We start from the raw sequence: 21,097 nt of genomic DNA, 5'->3' as shown, positions 1-21,097 counted from the left end.
ATCCCAAACTACACAAAATCAGCCATGAAATCCTCATCATAATTCTAGGAATTGATTTGTAAATATTGATTCTAGGAATTGATTTGTAATTATTATTTCTTTCCTTGTATTTGTTTATTTCCATACGTAGTCTAGCCTCTTGTATCTATTTAAACCAGAACCTATCATTGTATTTGGCAAGTCATTACAATAAAAATATTCTGTTTTCACATTCTTGACATGGTATCAGCCTAAAGACGATTCCTAGCCTACCCGAAACCTCCATGGCTTCCTCTTCAAACTCCACTGTTACCTCCCCATATTCCCTTCACCCCTCTGATTCCCCTAGTTTAATTCTTGTATCCGGCCTCCTTATGGGAGACAATTTTCCAAAATGGCAAAAAGCCATGACTCGAGCACTCAACGCCAAGAACAAACTCAGTTTTGTTGATGGCTCTCTCCCCAACCCTGATTCGACCTCTCCAGATTACAACCAATGGAATCAAACCAAAGACATGGTCCTTACCTGGATTTTAAACTCCATCAGTCCATCTCTAGCCAACTCCCTTGAATATCACACCAATCCACGAGATGTTTGGGTTGACCTTCAATCTCGTTTCAGTCACGGCAATAATGCCCGTCTCTATCTCCTCAAACGTGAGCTTTCCTCTCTGCAACAAAACACCATTCATGAGTATTACAACCATATCAAACAAATATGGGATGAATTAAGCCATCTTCAAAACAACACTGACCTCAAGGATTTACAAAAACAAGCCGATGACGAACGCGTCTTCCAGTTCCTTCTTGGTCTAAATGATTATTTTGCCCAACTCAGAACCCAAATCCTAGCTATGGAACCCCTTCCTTCCATCACAAAAGTTTTCTCTATTTTATTTCAGGAAGAGCAGCAGCGCCTTCTGCACATCCGCCCACTGCCGACGGAATCCATGGCCTTCGCAGCAACCAACTCCAGCACTGCCCGAAGCCATCTTCGCTGCACTGAATGTGGTAAAACGGGTCACACCCGTGACCGATGCTGGAGAATAATCGGGTACCCATCTGGCCGTGACCCACGCTCCAAGCCGCGCCCCTCCTTACTCGGCAAACCACCTTCTGGCTTGGCTCTGGTTGCAAATCAAGCCTCCTTCTCCGCAGATTCCTCGCCGGTACCGGGATTGACGCCGGAGCTCTACCAAAAATTGTTGGACTTGCTCACACCGACACCCCCTTCCTCCAATTTCGTCGGTAATGTCACTACTTCTCCTTCCTCCTTTGACAGCCACCACGATTGGGTCGTGGACAGCGGCGCTAGTGCGCACATGTGCCACGATCGCCGCCTATTTTTTGCTCTTAAGTCCCCCCCCTTCTCTCTCGGTGAAGCTCCCGAATGGCCATACCCTCTCTATTATGGGTATCGGCTCCTGCAACTTGTCCCCGACTCTTACCCTCTCAAATGTCTATTATATCCCTGACTTTCATTTTAATCTTCTATCTGTCCCTCAGCTCACAACTAACACAAATTGCATTGTTTCTTTTTCTTCTAAAATTTTTTTGTTTCAGGACCCACAGTCGACGAGGCTGATTGGAGCGGGTGATTTTTGCAATGGGCTTTATGTGTACCGGCCCAACAATGTTCTGGCTCTCTCAGTTCAATCCACTGCTAATAAAGACTTATGGCACCAACGCCTAGGTCATCCTTCCCGCCTTATTATTCCTCAATTATTTAATAATTCTCATGTTCTTTCAAATTGTGATGTTTGTGCTCGTTCTAAGCACACACGTTTGCCTTTTTCCTCTAGTGATAATAAAAGTTCTTTTGCTTTCAATAGAATTTTTTGTGACATTTGGGGTGGATACCATACTTCTTCTATTTGTGGTTCTCATTATTTTTTCACTATAGTTGATGATTTTTCCCGCACCACTTGGATTTATCTTATGCGTTATAAATCAGAGGCCTATACAAATCTTATACATTTTTTTGCCCTTGTTCAAACTCAGTTCAATACTACAGTAAAAAAAATTCGTACTGATAATGGACAAGAATTTCTTTCGCAAAAATTTCAATCTTATCTTCACAATCACGGCATTATTCATGAACGTACTTGCGTTGAAACTCCGCAACAAAATGGCGTTGCGGAGCGAAAACACAGGCACCTTCTAAATATTGCTCGTAGTCTTCGCTTCCAAGCACACTTGCCTCTAAAATTTTAGGGAGAATGTGTACTCACAACGGCATATCTCATTAACCGTACATTGAGTCGTCTCCTTCAAAATAAATCTCCTTTTGAAATTCTCTTCAATACCATTCCCAATTACAATCACCTCCGTGTGTTCGGTTGCTTATGTTACGCACAAACTCTTTGTGCTCATCGAGATAAATTCTCCCCCCGCGCCTCCAAATGCATATTCCTTGGCTATCCCAGTAACCACAAAGCATACAAACTCTATAATCTCGACACACAAAAAATCTTCTTTTCTCGAGATGTTACTTTCCATGAAGACATCTTTCCGTTTCAAGATCTTCCAGATATTTCTCATCCCTCTCTCCCTATTCTCCCCTTACCCGTCCCCGAACCTATCCTCTCATTACCTGCTCCCGAACCAACCCTTCCAACACCACCCCCTCCTCCTTCTATTACCACCACAGACTCTCCCTCTCCCTCTACTTCTCTTTGTCCTCGCCGCACTACTTCTCGACCCACTTACCTTCAGGATTATGTTTGTCCGACTCTACACACAGAGCCCACGGCACCATCACTCGCTACATCAACCTCAGGTACTGCTCACCCTTTATATGCATTTCTTTCATATTCTCGTTTCTCAACTTCTCATCTTACATTTTTACATGCTCTTACCTCTTCTGTTGAACCTTCTTGCTATTCCATTGCCCTTCGTCATTCCCACTGGCGTGAAGCAATGTCTAATGAGCTCCGTGCACTTGAAGCTAATTCTACCTGGACACTTGAACCACTCCCTCCTGGTAAAAAGCCCATTGGTTGCAAATGGGTCTTTAAAACCAAGCTCAAAGCCGATGGTTCAATTGAAAGGTATAAAGCTCGCCTGGTTGCAAAAGGTTATACTCAAGTTGAAGGCCTCGATTATCATGAGACTTTTGCACCTGTTGCAAAAATGACTACTGTTCGGTGCTTGTTAGCTGTAGCCGCTGCTCAGCAATGGATCATTCACCAACTCGATGTCAACAATGCTTTCTTACATGGCGATCTTGATGAAGAAGTATACATGACACCACCTCCTGGATATTGCCCTAAGGGGAGACTCGTGTCTGCCGTCTCCGCAAATCCCTCTACGGCCTCAAACAAGCATCCCGCAACTGGTTTTTTAAACTAACAACTGTGCTTCTTGATGCAGGTTTTACTCAATCTCAAGCAGATCACTCTTTATTCACCTTGGTCAAACCCACGAGTATCACCATCGTACTTGTCTATGTTGATGATATTCTGGTTGCTGGAAATGATCTTTCCCAAATAGAGACATTCAAACATGCACTCTCTACCAATTTCAAAACTAAGGATTTCGGCCCCCTCAAATATTTTCTTGGTCTCGAAGTTGCGCGTTCCCAAAAAGGCATCTTCCTGAATCAACGAAAATATGCTCTTGATATTCTGAATGACAGTGGTCAACTTGGCGCCCGGATCGCTTCCTTTCCCATGGAACAAAACTTGAAGCTCACAAATCAAGATGGTGACCTTCTTTCTGATCCTAGTACCTATCGGCGACTCGTGGGACGACTCATCTACCTGACCATCACTCGGCCTGATATTGTCTTCGCAGTGAACATCCTCAGTCAGTTTATGCATGCCCCCCGCCTTCCACACATGCAAGCCGCCACTCGTGTTCTTCGATACATCAAAGGCAGCCCAGGCCAAGGGATTTTCTTTCCCTCTTCCACTACTTTACATGTCACTGCTTATACTGATTCAGATTGGGCCAGCTGTCCCACAACGCGTCGCTCTACCACCGGCTATTTCATTCAGCTTGGCACTAGTCCTATTTCATGGCGCACCAAGAAACAAACGACAGTAGCTCGCTCTTCCGCTGAAGCTGAATATCGTGCCATGGCCGTCACCACTTGTGAGCTCACCTGGTTAAAACAACTCCTCGCTGATTTTGGTATTTCTCATCCTGAACCTTTTAGCTTACATTGTGATAATCAATCTGCTCTGCACATTGCTCATAATCCTGTGTTCCATGAACGCACCAAGCATATTGAGATTGATTGTCACATTATTCGAGACAAGATCCGGTCTGGTCTCCTCACTGCCGTCCATACGTCATCACATGAACAAGTTGCGGACATCTTCACCAAAGCCTTAGGCCGAGAACTCTTTCATCATTTTTTATGCAAGTTGGGCATTACGGACCTTCATGCGCCAACTTGAAGGGGAGTATTGACACCATCCAAAACTGCTCATTCCCAGGATCCCAAACTACACAAAATCAGCCATGAAATCTTCATCATAATTCTAGGAATTGATTTGTAAATATTGATTCTAGGAATTGATTTGTAATTATTATTTCTTTCCTTGTATTTGTTTATTTCCATACGTAGTCTAGCCTCTTGTATCTATTTAAACCAGAACCTATCATTGTATTTGACAAGTCATTACAATAAAAATATTCTGTTTTCACATTCTTGACACATATAATGGAAGAGGCCGGATGACAATTTCTGTGTTCCACTCGTTAACATGTGGTCCGAGCTTTTTGAAAATCGCTAGTACTCACTACTCATGTTGACAAAACCCTTCCACGCTAGCTAGACTGTTCTAGACCGTAGTACCGCAAGCGACATATCCACCTCCCAGCCTGACATGACTCCCGCAGACGCAACAGATCATAGCCATCAAGGCAATTACGAATTCACCTATATATTAGATAACACAACAATGCAGGTTTTTCCACTGAAACTGCGTGCCTTGATATCTACTCATCCTCCATGGCGAGCCTCATCTCTCTCCCTTTATATGAAAAAACACCTCTTAAAAACACTGTGCAAAGAACCTTGGATATCATAATCTTTTTCCTACTCCTTTCTCTCCTTACTTATCGTCTCCTCCACCTCAAAAACCATGGGCCCACTTGGCTCCTTGCCTTCCTATGTGAGTCATGGTTCACCTTCGTTTGGTCTCTAGTCCTCAACATAAAATGGAATCGTGTGATATTCAAAACTTACCCGGACCATCTCTTGCAAAGGTAACATCATCTATATATACCATTCTAGCTATCTTCTGTAGATGATGCTTTCGCTGCATAATTTGTTGGAATATATATGTATATATATATGCACAAGATCTATCGAGCAAATGATAATAAGAGTGAAGGATTGATAATAGAGAATTCCAATTAATTTCTAAGAAATATTGTGACAATTATCTTTGATTATGCCTCATTTTATTGAATATAACTTTGATCATGACGATATTCTTGATAGGGAAACTGATGAGCTTCCGTCAGTGGACATGTTTGTGACAACTGCGGACCCTGTGCTAGAACCTCCTATCATCACTGTAAACACAGTGCTCTCTTTGTTGGCAGTAGATTACCCAGCCCACAAGCTTGCTTGCTATGTCTCGGATGATGGTTGTTCTCCTCTTACCTACTATTCCCTTGTCGAGGCCTCAAAGTTTGCCAAACTTTGGGTACCTTTTTGTAAGAAGTATGATATTCAAGTTAGAGCTCCTTTTAGATACTTTTCCAATGATCCAGTTACAACGCTCAGTGATAGCACAAAGGAGTTCCAACATGAAAGGAAAAGGATGAAGGTAATAATAATTCATTAATGCTTGTCAGAGTTAGAATATGTCAACTTAATTTCCTTCCATAAATTAATCATAAAATTAATGTCTTAAAAAAGCCTTTTTGTCTTCGTCTCATGTAGAATGAGTATGAGCAGCTTTCCAACAAAATCGAGGTGGCGGTCAAAAACTCTGTTCGACCATGTGATTTTACAGGGGATTTTGCAGAATTCTCAAATTTAGAACGCAAAAATCATCCAACTATTATTAAGGTAAATTAAACTTTTCATTTGGCTGCAGGGACATATTCACGAATCATGGCTGCATTTTAAGAAATTTATGGCCTAACTAATATCATAAAACTGCCAAAAATTTTGTACATAATGTGAGATTATTTTTTAACAGCAATTAGGAGTGATCTTTCCCTCTTCTTGAAGTCGGTGGTAATATCACTTTCGAAAGAGAGTCTCGACGTGGCGGTGTACACATATCTCGCATGTAAATTCAGATGATAAACTAAAGGAAAAGCCCCACAAACTAGATTTACAGCTTTATGGTCTCAAATACATGAGCTCAAAACTATGACATCTGTAGCCACCCATCAATTTTTTTTTTTTGCATGTTTTTATTTTGTTATCAAGAGTAATTATCTCAAACTTTTGAGGTGATGCAAAATTGGGTGGTAATTTGACATCTTTTTAAGAAGTAATATAATTATTATATATGCTATTTTCATTATAAATATATATGATCCATCATTAATCTTGGCATTTTATCTTCCATTAAACCCCGGCCTATGTCTCTATATATCTAACATAATGGTACGAGGAAATCGTTTGTTGGGAGGTGATTAATTGTTACGATTCTTATTACTGCATCATCCGAAGATGTCTTTGAGATTATATTTGATGCATGGCAGTATTTTTGTGGGGGTGTGATCAGGATTTAATAATTTACCGTTTAAGTTCCAAAAAGACTTACCTAGATAATTGTGTTTCAGGTTTTGTGGGAGAATAAGGAATGCCCTCCAGATGGGTTACCCCATTTGGTCTATATGTCTAGGGAGAAGAAGCATAAGCATCCACATCATTACAAAGCGGGTGCCATGAACGCTCTAGTAAGACGTGACATTTTTTTATGAGGAGTTCAATTAAAACTCCCCCCATGCAAGAATTTATAAATTACTGCATGGTGTTTATCTGATTGATTTATATAACACTCTTAATTTCCACTGTTTATGTCAAATATATATATTATTATATAGACGAGAGTCTCTGCATTGATGACGAACGCTCCGTACATGTTAAATGTAGACTGCGATATGTTTGTGAACAATCCAAAAGTCGTTCTACATGCAATGTGCGTGTTATTGGATTCCAAGAGTGAATCAGAAATTGCATATGTTCAGTTCCCGCAACGATTCTACGATGGATTAAAGGATGATCCTTATGGCAATCAGCTGGTGGTTTTGTTCGAGGTGGTTTTAAATCTTGAACTTAAAAGATAGCTTTTTTTCCTTCTATTTTTCTTTCATTCTTACAAAATTTCATATATATACAGAGAGAGATGATTTTATTTTGCTTATGTACATAGTATATAGGACGTGGAATAGACGGAATTCAAGGACCGATTTATGGTGGAACAGGTTGTTTTCACAGAAGGAAGATTATCTATGGTTTATCCCCAGATAATGTAGATTCAATTGATGGTAAGTGTAGTAACATGTTCTTTTTCTAAACTAAAAAAATGTTTTCTTGAAGTTTCCCTTTTTATGACTTCCTATCTCATCACCTAATTCTTAATATCGCTAAAACTATATATAGTTCCGACCCTTATAGTTGATGAGTTTTTTCCTTTTTGTATGAAAATAAATGTTTTTCAACTTCTCATTTTCACAGGAAAATTGGCTGAGGCTTTGTTTTCAGGATTTGGGAATTCAAAGGAGTTTATAAAATCAGCTGTTGATGCATTAAAAGGAAAAACTGGGCATGAACCATACATTAATCTTCAGACCAAAGTGGAGGCAACATACGAAATAGCCGGTTGTGGGTACGAGTATGGCACTAGCTGGGGTACAAAGGTCAGTTAGCAAACATAAAAAGGGTCCCAAATTGAAAGCTCGGTTAACTTAATTTTGGGGGAATCACTCATGTAAGCATGCAACTTAAAGCAATTTAACAGTAATTCCTATGTTAGATTAATGTTATGTGCCAAAGTGCACGAAGGCCGATCAAGAGAATTTTTTTTCACCCATGTATTGTTGGTCGTACTCATTCTTACTTTGGCAACAAGAGATTACTAATGATAAGATTAATAGTACTGGCGATGATAAAGAGTACTCCAAAAATGACTTGCCAAGAAAGAAAACTCTATCGCGTCCCTTATTATTTGACCTAGTATTACAAGCTAATCCTAGAAAAGTTGTACTACTTACAAGTCGGTATATATTACTTGCTGTGGAGTCTATTATATTTATAGAGAAAACAGTTAAAACACCAATACTAACTAGTATAGAAGGCTTCTATATCCGAAAAATGTTAATTGACTGTATCAATAAGCAAACTTTCAAATAGGTTTTTTCTACTTCATTTTGTTGTCTTTCATATTTGTGGTTATCTTGTATCAGATGGGTTGGATCTATGGATCTACATCAGAGGACGTCAATACTGGGCAAATGATTCAAAAGAATGGTTGGAAGTCTGCCCCTTGTACGCCAGACCCACCTGCCTTTCTAGGATGTGCCCCCTCGGGCGGCCCTGCTACAATGACCCAACAAAAGAGGTGGGCTACCGGGTTGCTCGAGATGCTATTTAGCAAAAGTTGTCCCATATTTGCCTCCTTTTCTGCAAAGCTCCAATGGAGGCAATGTTTGACCTATCTGTGGTTCCTCACTTGGGGTCTACGCCCCATCTTCGAGTTATGCTATGCTGCCCTTTCTGCCTATTGTATTATTGCCGACTCCCACTTCTTACCCAAGGTTAGTTTCATATACTAGAACCTCCAATTTTAACCCTTACATGCGGATTTAAATGATTCAAATGAAAACATGCAACCCTAAAACTTACATCCAACAAGAATATAAAGCTAGCACCAAGGTGGTAGTCTAGTTGTCAAAAGCTAGGAGATCATTATTCCCTCTCTTGTCTAAGGTCACAGGTTCAAAATGGCTTGTCTTAGTAAAACTTGTGAACCAAAGTTTTGTTGGCTTTTCCATGCAAACACTTTTGGTAGGGTTGCCGTGACAGACTGCCTCTCACGGGATCAGTAGCTATGGCTCAATCCGAACATGTCCCAGCAATGGGGGTCCTTATGGTCACTCCCAAAAGGGGAAGCTAAACTGGCCAACCATCCCCACTCTTTGTTTTTTTTTTCTTTTTTTAAAAAAAAAAAACCTAGAATATCAAGCTTGCATGTCATTATTTCTAACCTATTCAATTTTTTTGTTCTCTTAACTTGCTTTTCCTCTATTTGGACAAGATAGTAATCTGGATTTGTATGTTGAATCTCATGACTACATGAATGAATTATTCTAAATCATGTCCATGGTGTTATGTTCTTTATAAAAGTTAAAAATTAATGTCTGTACATATATATATATATATATAGGTCCAAGAACCAGCTCTATATATAGCGGTTTCTCTCTTTGTAACTTACAACATATACACTTTATCCGAGTACTTGAGAGCTGGCCAGTCGGTGCGAGCTTGGTGGAATAACCAGAGAATGGCAAGAGTAACCACAATGACTGCATGGTTATTTGGATTTCTTAGTGCTCTTCTCAAGCTCTTAGGATTATCCGAGACAGTCTTTGAGGTTACACAAAAAGAACAAGCCTCTAATGATGGCGATGATAATGATGTCGGTCGGTTCACGTTCAATGAGTCACCCATTTTTGTGCCAGGGACAACCATTTTGCTAGTTCATTTGAGTACTTTGGTAATGAGCTTGTTAAAGTTACAACATACACCAGCTTATGATGGCAGACATGCAGGATCTGGGCTAGGGGAGGCTTTTTGTAGTGGGTGGTTGGTGCTATGCTTCTGGCCATTTCTTAAGGGGCTTTTTGGAAAAGGAAAGTATGGGATTCCCAAAGCCACCATATACAAGTCAGCCACTTTGGCATTTCTATTTATGTATTGGTGCAGACGAATTGCAATGGGTTGACGTACACTTTGGGTATACTTGTAATTCTATTATTGTTTTATGAGAATTTTTATTTGGGTCAAATCACTTGTGGCACATCAGAAAAACAAAGAATATAAAGCGATGGTATTTGCTCTCTCAAAGCATTTAACTAGATTTGAAGAACCTGATATATATAATATTGATATTAGTTTTTGTAAATGTTAAATATATATTATAAATGTTTTGTAACTTTGCAGATCATCATACATATATATATATATATATATATGTATGTTCGATCTTGCACTATTTGCTAGAAAAATTATTCACCAATAATCTTGGAATATTAACAAATCAATTAGCATATTACACACTCGTACATAACACACACACACACATATATCCAACTTCGTTACTTTAAAACAAATGATAGCATAACAAAATATCTTTAAAAGTTACATAATTATGTGATAATGACATAACAATATGTCAATGGTTTTCATCACCAACCAAATGATCATTTTTTTTTCCATTAATATATAGGATCTGGAAAGAAGTAAAAAACTTGAGATGAGTAATATAACCTCATAAAGGGTATCACAACCAGGTAGGAGATCTAGTTCAGTGTGATCAATAAAATAAAATAAAATTTATTTTCTTTTATTTTTTTAGTCTTCGTCCATGAGGTCTACCAAAAGTTTAGACACTTTGTTCGTGTAATATTTCTATTATTATTTTCTCATAATTTCTCTTTGGGCTTGTGGTACATCAGAAGATCTTGATCGTGTAATATGAAATTTTCCAGTGTCTTTCATTACAGCAAACAATTAAAATTAACACTACAAAAAAAAAAAAAAATGGTCTTTTGGGATATTTTTTTAACGATATAAAATTGTCCCAAAATTGTTTTTAGAAATTAAATTCAAATTTCTTCCCTAAATACTGACAATAGCCCTTTACCGTTCAAACAATAAATATTATGTTTGAACATGATGCTATTCAGGGACAAAAAATATTGTCCCTAATAAATTCTTGAGTAATGATAGACATAGTTATGATTTGTGCAAGCACCGCGCACTGCTTTTGAAAAGGGTGGCCTACTATTAAAAAATTAATTTTTTTTTATTTAGATCTTATATTTACTCATTTTTTTTTCAAAATAAATACATGGTACTTGAGCACTTATGACTGCAAATATCATTTCACTAAATGTTTAGTTCGAACGGTTTATAAAACGTTCAATCATGAAAGGAATAAATGTTTGAATGGAAATGAATTATGCTCGAACAAAAAAATGTCATCTGATTTAAGCGAGAAATCAACTTACCCTTAGAATGCCTTATATAACTGTTCGAACAAGAAGCATTTTTTATTGTCCTTGAAAATAGAACAATTATAGTTCAAACGCTTTATATTTCATTCAATCGATAGTTTTTGACATGGAGGAAGTTGTCCCAAATAATAGAATCATTTGAACATTAAGTTTAACATTCGAATGTAAACTTAGAACACATTCGAACGAAGTAAATATAGTTCAAACAAAAAATATGGCGAGATCAAATGATTTCTTTGATAGGAGTGGAAAAACCATTCGAAGGCTTATAAAATACGTTTGAACATGATCAGAATTTTTGTTTATTTTGATGTCAAAACAATACCTAAATCAATTAGGGACAAATATTTAATTTATATTAAGAAATAGTAGTTAAAGAATATATAGAATGAAGATCAATAAATAATTTAGAAAAGGAAAAGGAGGACGTTAAAAAACTCGATTACTAGAGAAAATAAGGATAAATAACTGTAATAGAAGTGATGCTTAATGATGTTCGAGCAACAATTCACAATTAAATTAGTTTTAAACATTTTGTGTCCATACAAAAAACTATGAAAGAGCAAATATAATGAGGCACTACACCCCCGAGTCCTGGACCACCAACTCGACTCCTGCTAGGCGTGTCTCAACTTGTGTCAACTGAGTCAAGATTATCACCTAAGTCGTTTGCACATCTCGACCCAACTCTGTGATGGTGCTAGTAATCTTTGTACATACGTTAGAGATGACACTCCGGATCTCTATATGCACTGCATCCATTACCTCTATTGTGTGTGTACGAATCTCTGCATGCACTATATATGCAATCTCATCATGAATAGAAGTGCATGTTGCCCCCATGTAAAGGCCTTAGCCAATACCTCCTGATCTGTCGGGTGTGCATCTCCATGAATCTCAGCCATCTCCGTAATGGGAGCACAAGGCCTCTTATTGGAGTGTCCCTTGTTGTGTGACAAGGTGTAGGAGTTGATAGGCCCAATCGGCTCCCAGACACGCTCAGCAACATCTACCTAGACCCCCATTGCTACCAAAAATTGTGTGATCAGGACCCCTGATTGAATCCCAGCAAAGATATAACTCACTAGGTCTAAAAGCTCCCCACGAGCAATGCGTAGCATAAATCGCGTGTGCCCGATTCATGCCAATCTCGATCTTGTGTTGTTGACAATCGATGTCGTTGGCGATGATTAAGTTCATTATCTTGAAAAATCCAAATAAATCTGCTTGTTTGGTGCTTTTGGTCCTATCATAGGGATGAGCATCTAGACTCACAACCAACTATTGAATCTCATGATCACATAGGCCATCTAGTTCATCTACATCAGTGTCATTGTCCTCAACCATCTCTCTGTCACCCGCAACTATAGACTCCCTTGGCATGACGGTTGGATATGCAGTGGGCAATTAAGGAATACCAAGAAACTCGGTGACTACGCCCACTAAAAATGCAATGGATACACCCCAAACAGAGATTGTGTATGCCTCATCATCTTGGCTGGCACCACAAGCTCTCTATAGAACTCAAATACCATGTCGGTGAAGGCAATGATCTTGTCTATTCCTTCATCTTTCTAATCAATGATTGGTTGCCAAGCAAGCTCTACGAAGATAGATGCCAGGGACCATGCCCCAAGCGAAGATCCTTAAAGTCCACCAGCTTCACCTAACACTTTAGTAATACTGTTCACTCTCAAACAATATTTTGAGGACATTATTAATGAAGAATTTTAAGTGTTGTGATTATTATGAGATTTACAATTATCTTAACAAAATTAAAAATGGAAAAATCAATATAGTATATATATATATATATATGATATACACAATATTCTTGCCTTATTAGTAAAATTACTTACTATTTTTATGTACATCGTAATCCGTTCGATCAAATTTTGTGACCGTTCAAACGTAACAGAAGCAGTCCAATGCAACGTTCGAACGTAACATATGCGGTCAAACCATGCGTTCGACTGATACCTCTATTGTGGGTTCCACGTGTAAATATGTTTTGAGTTAAGATGAGTTTAGTGATTTGAGAATTAAGTGTTTTGATGTTAGACTCAGCTTAAAATTAAACTTCACTGAATTGAACTTAGTTCAGTCCAAGTTCCAAACGGGGCCTAAATCTTTGTCTCCACATAATTTCCTCTCTTTCCAACCAATTTTGCACATCGACCCAAGCTTCTCTATGATATTTGATTCTAATGCATCCAGGGTGAGTGCTTTGGAGTAGTTGAAGGGCATTTCTGACCAGTTGAATCCTCCTTCGTACATGACCAAAAGAACCTTTGTTCCACATTTGAAGCTTCTCACTGCACATTACTATTTTCCTCATCACAACCTACATATCCATTGTGTCAAAACCCCTCACCATGCTTAAAAAATAACATTTTCACACTCCACAGATTTTGTCCACATAGCCTCAAACCTGAAAGGATTATGTCTTCTTCGCATAGGCATACCCTTATCAACATATAAGATAATAGGGATATGATCTGAGGACGCTGCTGTCCCATGCAAAGTTTTCACATTTTGAAACTGATCCTTCCATGCTAAGTTGGCTAAATATCAATCCAACCTCTCACTAATACTCTGGTCATTTCCCCTCCTATTACACCAAGGGAATTTAATCCATGTGTAACCCAAATCCTGCAATTTACAATCATCAAGAGCAGCTCTAAACTCTCTCATCTGATTTTGAGGCCTATCCCTTGCCCCCATTTTCTCCTAGTTATTCAAAGTTTCATTAAAATCTTCGCACACCAACCAGTCCTGAGTTCCCCTTCCTTTTAAGGATCGCAACAAATTACATGTCTCATACCTTTTTTGTGCAACACGGTGTCCATATATACCTGTGATCAACCATTTCATGTTCTTATCCACATTGGCTACCACGTTTGCATGAATGCGATATTTAGAGTCGTTTGACACAGATAACACCACTTCTTCCTTCCAAGGGGGGCAATACCCCCACTCTTATCTTCACAGTCTACAGCCATACAACACTCAAAGCTGATAGGAATTTCAATATTTCCATCCTTCTTGTTAACAATTTAGTTTCCATCAAGAAAATCACATCGGCGCCTTCCTTCTTAACTAAGTCAAGAAGTGTACGAATTCCTTATAGGTTCCCAAGTCCACGGGAATTCCAGCTTAAAAGTTTCATTGTGACTGGCGAGCCTAGGAACCAGCCGCCACTGATAGAAGTTTTTTAGATGCCATCTCACAGAGTCCCCCCAAGCCAAATGAGATACTGCAGATTGTAGTTCCCCTTCTCCCCTTCTACTTTTCTTTTGAACATTCTCACCAAACAAAACATCGTCTTCTCATAACAATCTTTTCTTTCCCACTTCGTTTGAGGTTAAGCAAGATGATTTACCTGAGGCACTAGCTCGCTTCTTTCGTCCCCCACGAGTCTTGGTGCTCTCCTTGGTATGAGTTTGCCGTTGCAAGTCAACTATATTCATTTTTTGAGGGGATGCCCCATTTGGTACAACGATCTCAAACTCAAGCCTTTCCTCAGCTACCCCATTGAGCCCATTATGACTTGGCCCAAGCACCACAAGCCCCAAACCCACCAACCCATAAGCAGCAACAAAATGAGCATACTTCAATTTATTTTGGGATACTTTTATAGTTGTTAGTCCCCCCCAATTGCTCCCATCTTTTCTAATATTCTATCTTTGTTTTTCATAGTCACTCAACCCATATCTTCCTGCTTATTTATATAGATGATAATAGTATAATAGGTATTGACTTGAATCTTATTATGGGTCTCATCAATTGTCGTAAGCAGGAGTTTTTTAAGGATTTGGGTTCCTCGCACTAATTTCTTGGCTCAAAGGTTCATTGTGACTCTATTGGTCTTTACTTGTCTTGGTCAAAGTGCATAGTTGATTTATTACATCAATTTTTTAATGGCTGGTGCCAAGCCATGCACTACTCCAATGACCTCGAAAACCAAACTCTCACAATTCTTAGTGGACCCTCTAGATGATGTTACCACCTATAGAAAACTAGTTGGAGCCCTTCAATACAATACTCTTACTAGACTAGAAATTATCTTTCCAGTCAACCATCTATGTCAATACTTGCATTCCCTTACAACATAACACTTTTCGGCAACCAAGCATGCTCGTAGATATCTCAAGGGTTCAGTCCATCACAGTTTATTTCTTGGCAAAGCTCCTCTCATTCTCAATGCATTTAGTGACTCTAACTAGGCAAGGTCAGTGGACGATCGTTGATCCACAACTAGATATGCAATATTTCTTGGCTCTTGCTTAATCTCTTGGAGTGTAAAGAAGCAATTTGTGGTTTCAAAATACAATACTGAATCGGAATATAGATCAATGGCGTTAGTGATTGCAGAGCTTTACTTGCTAAGAATTCTTCTTAAAAACCTCTATATTTACCTTCTAGTAGCACCAATTCTCTGGTGTGACAATCTTGGGGTAGTGTCATTGGCTGCTAACCCCATTTTTCATTCAAGAACCAAACATATTGAAATGGACTATGACTTCATTAGAAAGATGGTTTGAAACAAATATATCAGTATTCGCTTCATTTCCATTCAAGCTCAGATTGCAAATATATTCACCAAATGCTTAACCTAGGATCGGTTTTTAATCCTTAGGGACAAATTGTTGGTTCATGCACTCCCCATCAATTTGCAGGGGATGTTAGAGTAAATGACTAATTTTCCTCATCCACACTAACAAACACTTAAGCGGCAATACAATTATTCCAACAACAAAATCCTTCTCAAACACCAAAACTCCAAATAACTTCACATTCAAATATGTTGGAATGATCATGTTCTTTATATCTTATCTTCTCTTTGTATATTTTTTATTTATAGGAAATAAACATCATTTCATTCCATAATAAAGTTACATCTGTGACACAAAATTACAAGCCAAACTAAATTTCTGTTATAAGCTCCTCATACACAAATATCTTTGCGACGGCATTGTCTGAATTTCAGAAACTCTCAGAAGAGAGAGTATTAATCTCTGTATAAAACAGAGGTAGAACCAACCCCGCAACCAAACTCCATCCTCCAAAAGAGGAGAAGTAAACACTACACCCACCCTCTTAACCAGAGGAGGAAGGAACCAATACTGCTATGGACATAAGTCCAATAGCCTATTTCACTTTATTTTTCTAAAAAAACCAACAAACAAATACCAACAAAGAAACAACGTCATAAAGTCGGAAACCACGAAACAACACCAACTAAATAGAATCAGGAAACACAAAAGACTGAGCTGCCGATCGGTCGGTTGAGACGTTGCCGGAGTCACTGGTACTTGAGCTACCGCGCATAGCGTCGACTGAAGATGAATCACGGTGGTTGAGGGACCCACGTGTTTCCTTTAAAGCCGCTCATCGGTGCAACTCGCCACTTCGAATGGTGCCCAATCCGGTCATGTGCAGCCACATAAATTAAACTCTCTCTTATTACATATATCTATTTAGTTGTAAAAGATATGTATTGTTTTGATTATAAACATACAATAGGCAAGGCACTTATTTAGTCATGTGCAGCCATTTCAAACCTTACACAAACAGGCCAACATAAAACAAATAATTTATTAATGCATTACTCCTATACGCTGGCCATTAATCACATGATCCATATTTAGATTAATTTGATGAATATTTTAATAAACAATTAAAAAAAATCGAATATAAAAAATATACAGATTTTATGTAGTTTGACATTAAGGCCTATGGCAATGATGAATGATACAAGTTCTCTGTCTTTTCCTAGAAGGCCTAAGAACTTTACAGAGACCAATCAAGGAAAGCCACTTTCTTTGTCCCAATCGTTTTATTTTTCTAATTATTTTTCTTGTTTCTCATTTGCCCTCCTTTTAAATGATAGAGCCAATTGCCTTCTAATCACACCTAATTACCAAAAAAAGGTCTTGCATGATTGTAGGATTTTTGTTATTTTTGTCTTGACATGATTAGTGACTGATTAGCTAATAAAATTTTTCTACACATCCGATTTTTCTAACAATTATAGATTAGTACTGGACTGATTTGGGCAGTCTTGTCTGTCTTCTTTTGCCTCAACGCCAACAAACATTTTAAAGAACAACGAAGAGATCGATCAGAGTCAGAGAGACGTGCGGAATCACAAAAGCATATTGAACACTCTTTCTCATTGTTTTGGTATTTTTCCTTCACCAAACAAACATATTTTCCATTTTTCATTCATCCCACCCGTGAGCAACTGAATTGAGTACCTTAGGATCAAAATAATAAGAGATTAATGTTATATATAATCATAAAGTGTATAAATATTGCATAATCATTTTTGAAAAAATAGTAAGGTCTATTATTAAAAAAATATTTTTTTAATATAAATTTCATATTTATTCACATTTTACAAAGAGATTGTGTCATATTTACACACTTTATAGCTGTAAATATCATTTATTTTAATACTGTTCATCCAAGTTCTGGTAAGATATATCCATACCAGAACCCGAATTTCAAATTTGGGCCAGAACCTGACCCAAATTTTCTTGGGCCAGACATGAGCCGGAATCCAAGATAAATTGGTTTTAAAAATCTGGAACCTCAGTTTGCGGGTTTCAATTTTTAAAATATTTTTCTTATAAAAGAATAATCAAATAACTATCTATAAAATATTTTTTTCTCTATTCTTTTTAAAAATTCAAGAAAACATCTTAACTCTAATTATTTTAGTTTTATCTACATATTATTATATCACTATTGTTCGCATAATTATAAAAACCTCAAGTGTCGTCCAAATTAGGAGCCCTTAACATACAAAGCTTGAAGAGTATATATACTTTGGCCGGCTTCGTTTGTTCTAGACCGGTTGTCGAATTCTTAAATCTGCAGGTTTTTAAGTATGGGAGAGGAAGAGCTCGCCTCATTATTAGCTCTTGCAGGTTTACAATAGTACTTACTCTTGCAGGTGTAATGGTAAAGTTCCTTTTATGAATGGAACACAAAATTTATTTAAAAATTTATCTCGATTGTCGTGCCGATATATGCACAGGCTGATCGATCATATATGGCGTTTTGTTTTATTGCTTTGGCAAGGGATAAATATACCAGGCTGGAGGCCGCAGTCCGGTAGAAAGCCACCATCATGATGCAAGAGAGAGGAAAGGACAAGAGTAAAAAAGGAGGAGAAAAACAGAAAGGAAGAGACAATAAGGAGACAAGATAAGCAGGAATTCAGATACTTTTAAGTGAAAAATGATGGAAAAAAAATAAAGAAAAAAAAGAACGAGAGTCAGACACACAAAAGAGTGGTGAGATAACATAAAGCTGATAATTTATATTTTCAAGACAACCTATAAAAAGGGATCTAAGCTTTGGGGAATATGTTTCTTCTTCAATAATAGGAGGTGAGACACCCTTTTTATGTGCTTGGGACGAAAGAGTCATATTGTATTGCGAGATATGAGAAATAAATCATTAGAGAGTACTTATTTCAGAGTGGATTAACATTGTTTTGGTCTGAGTGTATGTTGTTAATTTTGTGTTTCCAGTCATTCTCATTTAATTACAGCTCTGCTACTTTGATTTTCATAGTGCATGGCTGTTGCCCTAAGCTTTGGGTCGAAGGTCCATGACACATATAATATATCTTAACATCTAAAAGTTCTGTTTAGTGTCATTTTCTACTACAAGCTAGACCTGCAACTCCACCACCTCAGGTTGTATTTGGATCCGACTTGAACTGGTTCGACCATACAATAATTGTCAAACCGACCCGATCTAGACGTTTTTTTTTCTTTTATAGTTTTTTTTAGGCTTACAATTTTTTATAAGAAACAAAATTTTATCACACACAATGTAACCTCCACCTGCCGCTACATTCCACAATTCAACATACAGATAATTGAATATGACTACTCACAATAACATCTATAAACACAATGTTTGTATATTTTATAATTTAGATGTGGAAGTAATAGATAGTTTTTGTACTGTTTTTTTTTTTTTAGATAGTTTTTGTACATATTTTACCTATATTATGTTAAAAAGATCATAAAATATGATCAATCATGCTTTCCAAACTCTTCTTCCCGGCCCCTCACTCCATGTCAAATACTTCTTGTTTTCTTGCTTGTATCTTCATCATTCTCTTAATGTTGCTAAGAGGACATGCCTCAAAATTAGCAGAAAGTCTCGTTTGTTTTCACAACTCCTCTCAACTCATCTCATCTAATTTCATCAAATCATTATAACTTTTCCAAATTATCACATAAAATAAAATAAAGAATTCAACTTTTTCAAATCCCAAAACAAAAATAATATAAAAAAATATACTATAACAATATTTTATTCAACTTTTAACTCTAATCTCAACTCATCTCATCTGCGAAAACACATATTTGAATCCAACTAATCTTAATCTACTAATTCTTTGTAAGTAATGTGCAAGTTAACTGCAAATATATTAATGTTCAACAATTGTAGATTTAGCATATATGAATGCAACTAATCTTAATCGTAATATACTAATTTCATAGCTAATCTAAAACTAAATTGGAACAAATGCAGCAAAGTGTTTAGATTTTCTCGCACACCACCATATCCCAATGAGTATGGGAATAACTGAATTTGGTTCACCGGTTTTATTTCAATTGCTTTGTACACGACTGTAAATAAATGCAATATATATGTCCAAAAACATAATCTTCAAGGCCCATGTTATAAGGCATTCAATTCATAATCTTGAAGATAGAAATTACAAGGGGCTGAAAAGCTCCCAATAATTTTTATACAATTACATCTTAGTTGCCTTTGTCCTAACATTCACAGTAGCATGACCTGATCTCACGCCTGGTGAAGATCCTTGAAACTTAAAACATGAGACAAAGCTAGGGAGGGGAAGCTTATACCCTTGACCAAGTCAACGTCTCCATATCAAGCATATCAGCATCACCCTGCATCACAGGAGAAGTCTATATATTTCATAGTCTTGAGGTCTAGAATATGTAAATCATTCAAGTAATTAGCTTTGCCCTCTCCACTAACCCCAAATATAACTATTTTGTCATCTCCAATAAGCGTGGCAGTATGAGTTTCACGAGGAGATGGTGGAGCAAAAATTGCCTAGCAACAAAGATAGTCCTAAAAGTATCTAACTCCATTAGTCAATATGACCGAATGACATCAATTTTACCAGATTAAAACTTGCAAATAGTACAGTGAAGTCGTAGATTACGCTTTATCCAATAGATAGGTAGTTATGGTTTTAAATAGGGCTGAAAAACCGACCTATCGGTTCGGTTTTTGGCCCAAACCGAAACCGTTAGGTCAGTTTTGTTGGTCTCTCCAAACCGGCCGAAACCGACCGACCATAAGGTGAAAACCGGCCGGTTTGGTTACCGGTCGGTTCATAGTCAGTTCGTCGGTGTTGGGCCAGTTTGGGCCACTCTGTTTGGGCCGGTTTGAGCCACTCTTTTTGGGCCGGTTTGGGCCACTCTTTTTGGGCCGGTTTGAGCTACTCTTTTTGGGCCATTTTAAGACCCAATTCAACCTCTTTTTGAGCTCATTTTGTTATTCAATATCATCTACATTTAGATTTATTTTACAGAATTTTTAAAATTTATTTACTTAAATCAATTTCTTTTTAATTTTAATCATGCCATGCATATATTATTAGCAACTAATAACTACTACATATATACTACTTATATTTTATTGTGTTATTATCTTATTTACTAAATTACTAATTACTAGATAAATAAAAAAAAAAACTCCACTAGATGCTTAATACACATTACAAACAAAACTAAATTGTCTTAAGTAACAAATAACAATTGTTCTTGAATAAAACCCAAAAATCTTCATTCTTCAACTGCAGTCTTCGACTCTTCAATCATCAATAGTTGTG

At 37.5% G+C, this 21,097-nt stretch overlaps 2 protein-coding genes across 3 annotated transcripts; both read left to right on the top strand.

Moving 5' to 3' along the window:
- Nucleotides 1-701: 701 nt before the first annotated feature.
- LOC109011662 lies at nt 702-1,703 on the top strand. Its single transcript, XM_018992948.2, has 2 exons — nt 702-1,227; nt 1,543-1,703. Exons 1-2 carry the CDS (start codon nt 834-836, stop codon nt 1,575-1,577), a joined length of 429 nt encoding a protein of 142 aa, XP_018848493.2. The 5' UTR covers nt 702-833; the 3' UTR covers nt 1,578-1,703.
- Nucleotides 1,704-4,841: 3,138 nt separating this feature from the next.
- LOC109011637 (cellulose synthase-like protein H1) lies at nt 4,842-10,031 on the top strand. 2 transcript variants are annotated; one of them, XM_035694867.1, is made up of 9 exons: nt 4,842-5,196; nt 5,435-5,765; nt 5,882-6,010; nt 6,739-6,855; nt 7,003-7,215; nt 7,332-7,446; nt 7,664-7,818; nt 8,365-8,715; nt 9,345-10,031. In XM_035694867.1, exons 1-9 carry the CDS (start codon nt 4,940-4,942, stop codon nt 9,900-9,902), a joined length of 2,226 nt encoding a protein of 741 aa, XP_035550760.1. In that variant the 5' UTR covers nt 4,842-4,939; the 3' UTR covers nt 9,903-10,031. The 2 variants fall into 2 exon arrangements, with proteins under 2 accessions (XP_035550760.1, XP_018848467.1); XM_018992922.2 differs by having other exon boundaries at nt 4,843-5,196; nt 7,637-7,818; nt 9,345-10,030.
- The last annotated feature ends 11,066 nt before the right edge of the window (nt 10,032-21,097 follow it).

The sequence above is a fragment of the Juglans regia genome, chromosome 10, assembly GCF_001411555.2.
Source record: "Juglans regia cultivar Chandler chromosome 10, Walnut 2.0, whole genome shotgun sequence".
NCBI classification, from domain to species: Eukaryota; Viridiplantae; Streptophyta; class Magnoliopsida; order Fagales; family Juglandaceae; genus Juglans; species Juglans regia.
Note: the sequence above shows the minus strand (reverse complement) of the source record. Positions and strands in the feature narration are given on the sequence as shown.